Below are 11236 nucleotides of genomic sequence, written 5' to 3'. Positions count from 1 at the left end.
GGAATGGTGGGGTTCTCCAAACTCAGAATAGAAAGACGCTAGGAAAACCTTGCCCACTCATCCTTGTAGAAGGGTTGAGCGGAGTCTAGAATGGAGCCGGACCCTAGCTTCACGGAACATCACAGCTCGCGCGTGTTCTTTAAACGCCTAGATCCCGAACGCCGCGCGCAGGGGAGGGCGGGGCTGGGCCGAGGTCTGGTCACATGACCTAGCCTGAGGGGCTCGAGGCCCCCCACTTCACCGGTGGGCGTCCCCCACAACGCGTGGTCGACCTTCATTGGCCAGTGGTGCGGCCAATAGAAATCGGCCATCTGGGAACCCAGCGTTCCGAGGCACAGCCTAACCTGCTGAGCCCAGAAGGGTCCAATGGAAAGGCAGGGCTATGGCCACAGACCAATGATAAAGTGAGGGAGGCGGGCCAAGAGGCCGGACCAGGCTGGTTTGAGAGCGGGCGGGGTATAAAAGGGCACGGCCGGCGGCGGCGTCCGTCCCCACTGCAGAGCTGCTGCCGGACGAGCAACTTAAAGGGCCCGCGCGCCACCGCCCCCTCGGCCCGCCATGCTGCTACCCGTGCCGCTGCTGCTCGGCCTTCTCGGCCTGGCCGCCGCTGATCCCACCGTTTACTTTAAGGAGCAGTTTCTGGACGGAGGTAACGACTAGTCCCGCTCGAGATCGTCCTAACGACGCGGCTGGCCCCCCGGCCCGTATCTGCGTGTCGCTTGTAATTACTGCTCAGAGGGCCAACACGGTTTCCTTCAGGGACTGGAGCCGAAGGCGAGCCTTCCTTCGGCGTCCCTGGGGAGCGTGGAGGGAGCAGCGGCTTTCCGAGGCGGGAGTTAGGGTTTGCCCGAAGATCTTCAAAGTCACCAGAGATGTCAAACTAGAGGTTGGGGTGGGGACAGTCTGGGGGGAGGGGGGAGTCTCCTTCCTTGCTCCCAGCAGTTTGTGGTTCCTGGTAGATGTTTGGTGGGGGGTTGATCAGCACCGCCGCGCTTACCTGCCTTTTTGGTCCTCTAGACGGGTGGACCGAGCGCTGGATCGAATCCAAGCACAAACCGGATTTTGGCAAATTCGTTCTCAGTTCCGGCAAGTTCTATGGTGACCAAGAGAAAGATAAAGGTAAGAACTTAGGAGTGGGTGCTCAGATCCAGGAGGACAGAGTTTGGGTATCCCTAGGAGTAGGGCAGGTGGAGGAAGGAGGACTGGCCTGTATTTTACATCCTTAGGGTTCCCCGGGGGGTTGCTGCTGAGCCCTGATCTGACTATAGTCTCTCGGTAGGCCTGCAGACTAGCCAGGATGCCCGGTTCTACGCTCTGTCGGCCAGATTTGAGCCCTTCAGCAACAAGGGTCAGACGCTGGTGGTGCAGTTCACGGTGAAACACGAGCAGAACATCGACTGTGGGGGCGGCTATGTGAAGCTGTTTCCAGCTGGTTTGGATCAGACAGACATGCACGGAGACTCCGAGTACAACATAATGTTTGGTGAGGGGACCCCACCCTGGTGCTGATTTTTGGTCACTTAGAGGGAGTTTAAAACCCCGGGAGTTCTTTATAGCCCATGAACGGTGGTCTTGAGAGCACAGAAAGCACTTAAATGCTTTAGACATATTTTCGATAGGGAAGGTGAGGGAATAGTTAGGAATGACTTACTGCATTTTGATCATCGACCTAAGACTAATTCGTGCAATTTTACTATATAGGCATTTCCTCGTTCCTAGTTGTGCAAGTGAAGATACTGAGTTCTGGAGCACTGATGTTTTTTTTTTGAAGTGTCCTCCCCCAGTTCCTTAGAGAGAAGGTCTGAAGTGTGTTTTTTCAGCTTGACAGTCCTGAGTTAAAGAACCAAGTTGTCTTTTTTTAATGGGGTGGGCAGGGGCTTGTAATGGTGGACAGACTGTAGTTGTGACCAGATCTGCTTTTCATCAAGGCCCGGACATCTGTGGCCCTGGCACCAAGAAGGTTCATGTCATCTTCAACTACAAGGGCAAGAATGTGCTGATCAACAAGGATATCCGCTGCAAGGTGTGCCTTGGGGGTGGTGACAAATGGCTGTGAGGGGAGGCTTTGAGCCCAGGCTGGTGGGCGGGGCCACTCATCTTCCATTCTCTTTAGGACGATGAATTCACCCACCTGTACACGCTGATTGTGCGGCCTAATAATACCTATGAGGTGAAGATTGACAACAGCCAGGTGGAGTCAGGCTCCTTGGAGGACGATTGGGATTTCTTGCCACCCAAGAAGATAAAGGATCCTGATGCCGCTAAGCCTGAAGACTGGGACGATCGCGCCAAGATCGATGACCCTACAGACTCCAAGCCTGAGGTTGGTGCTTGGGCAGGGGCTCCCCACCATGGAGAGTGTGGAGGACAGCTGGGCCTACTCTGACCTCCTAATGTATCCTCAGGATTGGGACAAGCCTGAGCACATTCCTGACCCTGATGCTAAGAAACCTGAGGACTGGGATGAAGAGATGGACGGAGAGTGGGAACCACCTGTTATTCAGAACCCAGAGTACAAGGTGAGTCTGGCACTCTGAGGAGGGTGGTGCACAATGGGGAAGGCAATGATCATCGCTCACCCATCGGTTTACTTCTGCAGGGGGAGTGGAAACCCAGGCAGATCGACAACCCAGAGTACAAGGGCATTTGGATCCATCCAGAGATTGACAACCCTGAGTATTCCCCTGACAGCAACATCTATGCCTATGAAAACTTCGCTGTTCTAGGCTTGGATCTTTGGCAGGTGAGACATGGAGGGAAAAGGCGGCTCCCTAGGGGACCTCAGGTGCTCAGGGCAACCCAGGAGAAAAGGGGACAAGGGCGGGCAGACTCCAGAATGGTGCCCCCCCTTTTCTTTTAAGAATTTCCTGGTTTGTCATTACGGGGTTCTTACAGCACCTGCTTTGGCTTGTACTTAATATGTTCCAGGTACTACTTCCAAGTATCTCTGTGGGAACTTACTCACTTAATTGCACCCAACAGCCTAGACAGGCAGGTAGATAACCCCATTAGAACTTAGCTTCACAGGGACCGAATTTTTGTCCTGTTTGCCAGCGTACTTTCTGCATCTGGTATGCTGCTTGGCACATAGAATGTACTAGAAAGATAGTTTGAAGAAGAGAATGAGACCCCATTTTATAGATAAAGATACTGAGGTGCAAAGAGATGAAGTCACCAGCTCAAGATCATATATAGTAAATGGCAGAGCTGAGGTTTGAATCCAGGCAGCGTATTTTTCAACTGCAATGTTAGACTGTAGTATTGTGTAGTGGTTATGTGAGCATGGGCAGGAGACCTTTTCAAGGCCAAGGCCAAGGCCAACAGGTATCCCTTCTGACCACCCATTCTGGCCCTATACAGGTCAAGTCTGGCACCATCTTTGACAACTTCCTCATCACCAACGATGAAGCCTATGCTGAGGAGTTTGGCAACGAGACGTGGGGTGTTACAAAGGTGAAACCAAGGTCCAGCCTGGGTTTGGGGGTGGGAAGGGTTGGCAGGGGAGTCCAGGCCTGAGGGATGTGTGTGTGGTTTGTACACAGGCAGCAGAAAAGCAAATGAAGGACAAGCAGGATGAAGAGCAGAGGCTACACGAGGAGGAGGAGGAGAAGAAAGGCAAGGAGGAGGAAGAGGCAGACAAAGATGATGACGAAGACAAGGATGAGGATGAGGAGGATGAAGATGAGAAGGAAGAGGAGGAGGAAGAAGATGCTGCCGCTGGCCAGGCCAAGGATGAGCTGTAGGGGCCACCTCTGCTTCCAGGGCTGGACTGAGGCCTGAGCGCTCCTGCCGCAGAGCCGGCTGCGCCAAATAATGTCTCTATGAGACTGGAGAACTTTGATTTTTTTCCAGGCGGGTTCCAATTTGGGGTGGATTTTGTTTTTGGCTCCCCCCTCCCCCACTTTTTTTAACTTTTTTTTTTTTTTTTACTGGCATTTTGTCTCTGATTCTCTTCAGCCCTCACCCCTGGCCTTCATCTGTCTTGATTGACATCTTTGCTTTCTTCTGTCCCCTTCACTCCAGATCCCTAAGTTCCCTTCCAGCTTGGGGACTCAGGGTGGGATGTGGTGTGGAGGAGAAGCCCCAGGCCCAAAATTCCATCTATTCTTCCTGGATCCCAGAGGGTGGGGTAGGAGAAGAGGGTGGCATCCCCAGCCCCCCAGCACTGAGGAAGAATGGGGCTCTTAAGGCCTTAGCTCTGATCCCTTCCCCTTTCTCCCTGCCCCCAGGACTGGGCCACTTCTGAGTTGGGGCAGCGGGTTCTAGCTCAGCTCATGCTGAGAATGTAAGAACTACAAACAAAATTTCTATTAAATTAAGTTTTGTGTCTTCCTCCTGTGTCTTCTGGGAGAGGTAATTGTTCAGTGAGATTTGTTTTTTAGCCACTAGAATTGTTGGCTGAATGTCCCCATAAGGTTACAGGAGCCCTTGTTTATCTCCAGAACCTCAGGTGAATGAGAAAGAGTAACCATTTCCAGTGTCATTACAAATACACTCCATTTATTAGCTCGTGGAGTCCTTTCATCAAACTGGTGAGTTTTCGTTCTAGTATCAGTTGAGTTTGAGACAGATTTAGGAAGAGGTGGGTTTTGAACCCACACCTTAGCCATCAATTCATGTGAACTCTTTCACATTGAACCGCATACACATCTCTTGCTGGTGAAGGAGCAAGACTACACAGATATTAGCTTTAAACACATTTTCTGACTACTAGCCAGTGTTAAAAGCTACTAATTACTTTTATAGTCAAAGAAATAGATTCAGAGATGTTATCTACCCCAGTGGCCTTAAGTGGCCAAGTCAGGGTTTGAACCTCTTGAAGGGAAAGAGGTGGCCCCAAGGGAGGGAGTGAAAGTGTCAGAAGAGCCTGTGGGCCTGTAGGTTGGCATAGGCGCACTTTGTTGCGCCCCACAAGGCTGCCATTAATGTCCAGTGGGTGGTTGGGAACTGATGTCTCTTAACTGCAGGAGAAGGAAGAAAGAATTCCTCACCCCTGTCTGACCTAGGCTTGTGAAAGCTTACTAGCACAGGATATGCTGTGAAGGGAGAAGCTGCAGGACCTGGTAATAGTTGGGTAAGGAGTGAGGTGGCAGGCCACCGCCTGGTGTTTTCTCAGATGTGAATGGTAAGAAGAGCTGGTTAGGTGGCAGGTAATGGTCCGTTCAGGATGGGAGTAGGGTGGAAAGTTCACCCACTAAATGGAAGACAAGTACATCACCTCCATCCTGTCTGCCAAAGCACCTTCAGCTTTGGCTAACCAACCCTTCACTCCTTGTTCCATGGGTAGGACTCCTTCCGAGTGTCTTGGGGCCTAGCCCCACCCTTCTGGGAGGCCTCCAGAATTAGCATATCCGGGGAAAATTAAGGAGAGAATTTTGTGTTCAGTGTAGGGAAATCTTCCTCAAGTACTCAGATGGAGTACTTGATGGAGTCAGATGGAGATAGTTGGGTGAACAAAGTGATCAGGGGAGGGGCAGCAGAGAGGGAGACCCAGAAGCTGTTAAGATTCATTCCAAAAATCCAGCTCTTCCGTTAGGGATTAATGAGGCCACAGAATGGCATTGCGTCCCCACATCCGTGGTCGATTTCCGTGTTTAACTGTTGGTGACCTTTCAAGTATACTTTCTAGTTCTTTAGGGCTTGATAGGCTTCCTGTCAGGTGGCCAGACCAGAGTAAGGCTCATTTGGAACGAGCAAAAAGACATTAAGATTTTGTGGAAGAAATGAAAATTTAGCAAGTACATTGCTTGTTAAACGTCAACAAACTCATAGGCGTGAAACTGGGGGTCTCGGAGCCATTTTGTGGCCTATGACGTCACCGCTAACGGGCATGGCGTCACTCGCAGGAAGCCACTTCATGGTAGAGCAAGAAGTCCCCCTCCCCTCTCACGGAATAGAATTTAGTCTGCGCATGCTTTACTCGAGGCCGCGCTCGTGCGCATGCTCGCGATGGCTGAGGGGGCGCGCTCATGTCACGTGTTGTGGTGGTCGGAGCGCGCACTGCCTGCCCCGGAAGCTGTCGGCGTGCGGCGCGGCTGGGCGCTAAGATGGCGGCGGCGTGAGTTGCATGTCGTGTGAGGATTCCGGGGCCGCTGTGTCGCTCGGGTCCCACCATGGCCGTCACGATCACGCTCAAAACACTGCAGCAGCAGACCTTCAAGATCCGCATGGAGCCTGATGAGACGGTGCGAGCCAGGCCGGAGCTCCGGAGCGGGAGCGACGGGTGCAGCGGGTGGGGTGGGGGCGGGGAGGCTGGGATCCCGACGACAGAGGCGGGGAAGACGGCGCAGGGTCGCGCCCTGCCCATTCTCCCTACGGGCCTGACTTTCCCAGATATCCTGATGGTCCCTGGCTCTGCCCCTGGTGGCTCGGGCGGCGCTCTTGGGTCGATCTCGAGGCGAGGCCCCACCTCCGGGGCGCCCGCCAGGTCCCGGCTCCAATGTCAGCGCCCTCGCGGGGCGCGGGATCCGCAGGCTCAGATTGCCGGCCGGGCAGCTTTCTCTGGAATGGGTCCTCCGAGTTCCCACTTTTGTAGGCTTTGCCTCGGGACCTTGGTGGCCAAATCTGGGAGTAGTGATCAGGAGATGCCGGGTGATGACAGCAACTATGATGATAATAAACGGTCTGAGTTTCAGTGGTCCGTGTTTGTTTTTCACCAGTCGCTGAGCGTTTTCATGATGTTTTACTAACTTTGCAAAGTAGGCTTGTCATCTGGGCACTCTTGCGTGTCCTCACTTAACAGATGTGGAAACTTTGAGCTTGAAGAACTTTGCTATAGTCGCAAATGCATACAGCAAGGCGTGGCGGAGCTGATTTCAATTCGGATTTGCCTCAAGTCTCTAGAGCCCACGGTCTAAAGATGATGCTGTGCTTTTGGCCGGAAAGAGACTTTGGACCTAAAAAACGTATATTTGGCACTTTTTGCACAATTTCCCCCATGAGGGAGATATTGAAGTTCATTTTTTGTAAAAAGGAAACAAACTCAGATTTTTTTGACCAACCCAGCTGTTTGGGAAAGTTAGGTAATGTCTGTGCCTCTATTTTTCTCAAATATAAAAAAAGGATATGGAACTTGCTTCCTGGTGCAGTGGTTGATACTGCACTTTCAGTGCAGGGGGCCTGGGTTCAATCCTTGGTCAGGGAACTAGATCCCATATGCCAAAACTAAGATCCTATGCAGCCAAATAAATAGCTTTTAAAAAATACAAAATGAGGCTCATGGTACCTATTCCACTCAGTTGTTACAAGGCTTTAAAGCTGTGACGTATACATTTATAATAGCACTATCAACTTAGGATTCTCTCAGTAAACACCACTGTCAGCAACCTTAGGTCTCCCCTTTATTTTGAATTGCATTTCATCGTGTTTACATCATTTGAAATACGTATTAGTTTTTTTATTCTCCCACGTGAGTGTCCTCTATGAAAACAGGGACATGTGTTGAGTCTTTGTGCTCTGTCATCTGTACCTAAAACTTCACCTGACACATATTCAGTGTTCAATAAATATATCGTTGAATGGAGAATGGTCTACTATGCTTGATTATAAAGCTTAGCTATTCAGCCATCAGGGCCTGCAGCCTGCCCCCAAACTACCAGGGAAGAGAGAATCTGGGAAGTTTGCAATGATCATCTACCCCTTCCTCCAGGTGAAGGTGCTAAAGGAGAAGATAGAAGCTGAGAAGGGTCGTGATGCTTTCCCCGTGGCCGGACAGAAACTCATCTATGCTGGCAAGATCCTGAGTGACGATGTCCCCATCAGGGACTATCGCATTGACGAGAAGAACTTCGTGGTTGTCATGGTGACCAAGGTGGGTGATGTCTGCTGGTTGGGAGGGTGGGGGGATTGGCTGGGGAGCTGGCAAACAGCCTGTGCCCAAGAGAGATTAGCCATGAACAGGGTGGGGCGGAGCTGTGGAGGGATGTCGGGGCTAGATAGGGGTACTGATGCCTGCTCCCTTTTTCTGGGTGTCACAGGCCAAAACCAGCCCAGGCACCTCAGTACCCTCAGAGGCCTCACCCACTGCCACCCCGGAGTCTTCCACATCCTTCCCGTCAGCCCCTGCCTCAGGCATGTCCCACCCCCCACCTACTGCCAGAGAAGACAAAAGCCCATCGGAGGAATCTGCCCCCACGACGTCCCCGGAGTCTGTGTCAGGGTAAGGCCAGGAGCCGCAGCCCCAGTTTGGGCCCTGTCTTCCCTGCCCCTTTCAGCGCCCACGGTCATGGTTCCACACACCTGGGGGGAGGGCAAGCCTCCAGAAGCCAGGGTCCGATTTCTCTCTCTTGAATTTGCAGCTCTGTTCCCTCTTCAGGTAGCGGCGGGCGGGAGGAAGACGCAGCCTCCACGCTAGGTGGGTGGGTGGTCCCCCAGTTGAAAATGGCTGGATGCCCCAGGGGCATCCTGTGGGCATGGGAGGGCCGGGAAGCTGCCCTTCCTTCTCGGTGACCCAGCCTTTGTTGCTCCCTCCACAGTGACGGGCTCTGAGTATGAGACAATGCTGACGGAGATCATGTCCATGGGCTACGAGCGAGAGCGAGTTGTGGCTGCCCTGAGAGCCAGCTACAACAACCCCCACCGAGCTGTGGAATATCTACTCACGGTGAGGTGGGGCTGCTGCCTCCCGGGGAGTTCTCAAGGGAGCATGCGGACTTCAGTGCTCTGAAGGGTAGTCAGAATCTGTCCCCCAAAACGTTTGGGTTAGGGTTCTAGCCAGGAAAGAACTCCTGCAGGAGCCGGGAGGAGAGCGGTGGGGTGGGCCTGGGAGGGCAGAGCGGAGGCCTCCTGTGTCTCCCGCCAGGGCTGAGTATGCAGGAGGGGCGGCAGTGGGCAGTCTGTGCTTGGAACTTAAAAGGACGCCTGACAGGGAATTCCTGGGAGCCCCGAGCCAGAACACGGTTCTGTCCAGGAGAGCCAAGTTTCAGAGCAGCCATCCACAGAAGCAGGTAAGTGATTGGGAGGTGTGCGCATGGGGTGCCTGCTGTTGCGGCACCTGACTCATCCTACCCACCCCGTACTTCTGGGAGCCCAGGGTGGTGTCTGACCACACCCCTTCCCCCTGCCAGCAGGAGAGAACCCCTTGGAATTTCTGCGAGACCAGCCTCAGTTCCAGAACATGCGGCAGGTGATTCAGCAGAACCCTGCGCTGCTGCCAGCCCTGCTCCAGCAGCTGGGCCAGGAGAACCCCCAGCTCTTACAGGTACAGGCCTGGGGGCAGAGGGAGTTGGTGCAGGCCCCATCTCCCCTACCTGTGGGTACCGCAGTCCCCAGAGAGAGAGAGCCCAGCCCAGCATGGTGGGTAGGGGAGTCTCAGCTTGGAAGGCACTACTGACACGATAGTCTCCTGCTGTTCCCTGTGACTTGATGGCCTCCGTGGTTTCACCTGATGCTCCAGCCACCTGTGAGGTGTAGGTGCTGTTGTCACACTCCCGCAGAGGAAGGCGCCAGAGGTTTGGAGCAGCCTGGCAACTGGTGGAGTATGTCTGCCGCCAGCCTCTGGGGCCTGCACTCTGACTTGGCTCCACATTTAGCTGTTGCTTCATAAACACCCCTAGGGTTGTGGGACTGCTGTGCCCTGGTTGGTTCTGAGACCACCGAGCTCAGCAAAGCTCCATCCTGCCCTTGAAGGTTCCGAGGCAGAGGAGCAGTGACCCCTGAGTGTGACAGGGTCCTCTGGGTTCTCTGTGAAGCCTGCCTTTCCTGATTCAGGCATCTGCTGCTTCTACCCCAGACGTTTCAGTCTCCTGTCCTGCCTCCTGCTCCCCTCCTCCAGGTGCTGGAGGGCCCGAGCTGCACATCTTCATTCTTTATCTGCTGTCAATCCTGGGGCCTTTAATTTCTGTGTGTGTGTGTGAGTCACTCAGTTATGTCTGACTTTGCAGTCCTATGGACTGTAGCCCGCCAGCCTCCTCCGTCCATGGAATTCTCAGCAAGAATACTGGAGTGGGTTACCATGCCCTTCTCCAGGGGATCTTCCCGATCCAGGGATTGAACCTGGGTTTCCTGTATTGCAGGCAGATTCTTTACTATCTGAGCCACCAGGGAACCCCCTCCCTGCCTTAAATTTGTATGATCAGCCTGGACCCTCTGGATGCCATGTTCTCCATGACTGACTGGGTGCCTCCATGAAAATGCTTTCTACATATCCAAGACCAGAGCAGATTCTCCCAGCCTTCCCTAACCCTGCCAGGACCAACCTGGGCTTGCTGGAGCCCCAGGCACCTGGGGGCCTGCTGGGGCTGTTTGCTCTGTCCTGCATAACACTCAGCCCAGCCCTGCACTCCACCTCTGTGGCTGCCACCTCATCTTCTACTGGGTCCCCAGGCGGCCACTATCCAGGCCTCTGCTTCTGCACTTTTCCTGTGGTTATTCTCCACCAGAATCCAGATTCCTGAAAAAGTGCTTTTTCTTTTGATGTGAAAATTGTCAAATGTACATAAAAATAGGGGCATATCAAAACCCCCCAGATGTGCAACACCCAGATGAATTCATCTTTTTAAAAAGTACACAGATGTCTTTTCCTAGTTGATTCTCACCACTGTGGTGTCCCGTTATGCTAGAAGGCACTAGAAGAAAGCGGTTTAGACCTTGCCTCCCTCTCTGATCTCATCTTTTGCTTCCTCCTTTCCTTTCTTGTTTATAGTTTTGCCATATGGATTTTTTTGTTTATGGAGTTTTCCAAATATACTCCCATCCCTGGGCCTTTACACTTGCTGTTGGCTCTATGTGGAAGGAAACTTTCTTCTCCATCCTATGGATCACAGGCCCCTCCCTCCTGGCTTAAAGTGTCTTTCCCAGACCAAGGTCTACTCTGATGTATGGCAGGGTCAGTATTTACATTGTAAATAATAGCCAATTTACTTGCGTGTGTAAAGCTTATCTCCTCATCCTGGACATTAGCTCCTCTAGGACAGGGCCCGTGTCCACCACTGTGTGGCTGGCCAGAGTAGGTGCCCTGTAAATGTTTGCTGAGTGAGTGCAAAGGGCTGTGATAGGGACCTGGGGGAGCGGGGACAAAGGCCGTGGGTCACCCTTCCCTCCTCTGTCTCCCACAGCAAATCAGCCGGCATCAGGAGCAGTTCATCCAGATGTTGAATGAGCCCCCCGGGGAGCTGGTGGACATCTCAGACGTGGAGGGCGAGGTGGGCGCCATAGGTGAGGAGGCCCCGCAGATGAACTACATCCAGGTGACACCACAGGAGAAAGAAGCTATAGAGAGGGTAAGAGGCCTGTCCAA

General features: G+C 53.0%; 2 protein-coding genes across 2 annotated transcripts in view; both read left to right on the top strand.

Moving 5' to 3' along the window:
- The first annotated feature begins 485 nt into the window (after window positions 1-485).
- On the top strand, window positions 486-4333 carry CALR (calreticulin). The gene is made up of 9 exons (XM_010855456.1): window positions 486-649; window positions 1018-1119; window positions 1280-1483; window positions 1929-2023; window positions 2114-2323; window positions 2406-2519; window positions 2600-2743; window positions 3361-3453; window positions 3543-4333. Exons 1-9 carry the CDS (start codon window positions 559-561, stop codon window positions 3741-3743), a joined length of 1254 nt encoding a protein of 417 aa, XP_010853758.1. The 5' UTR covers window positions 486-558; the 3' UTR covers window positions 3744-4333.
- Window positions 4334-5978: 1645 nt separating this feature from the next.
- RAD23A (RAD23 homolog A (S. cerevisiae)) overlaps window positions 5979-11236 on the top strand; it is a 5807-nt gene continuing 549 nt past the window's right edge. Inside the window, exons 1-8 of the mRNA XM_010855529.1 lie at window positions 5979-6185; window positions 7649-7810; window positions 7977-8158; window positions 8298-8353; window positions 8475-8602; window positions 8867-8945; window positions 9069-9199; window positions 11055-11226. Of these exons, the coding sequence (XP_010853831.1) occupies window positions 6114-6185; window positions 7649-7810; window positions 7977-8158; window positions 8298-8353; window positions 8475-8602; window positions 8867-8945; window positions 9069-9199; window positions 11055-11226 (982 nt within the window). The 5' untranslated portion in view covers window positions 5979-6113. The remainder of the gene's footprint in view (window positions 6186-7648; window positions 7811-7976; window positions 8159-8297; window positions 8354-8474; window positions 8603-8866; window positions 8946-9068; window positions 9200-11054; window positions 11227-11236) is intronic.

This window comes from Bison bison, unplaced genomic scaffold (assembly GCF_000754665.1).
Source record: "Bison bison bison isolate TAMUID 2011002044 unplaced genomic scaffold, Bison_UMD1.0 scf7180017864365, whole genome shotgun sequence".
NCBI lineage: Eukaryota > Metazoa > Chordata > Mammalia > Artiodactyla > Bovidae > Bison > Bison bison.
Note: the sequence above shows the minus strand (reverse complement) of the source record. Positions and strands in the feature narration are given on the sequence as shown.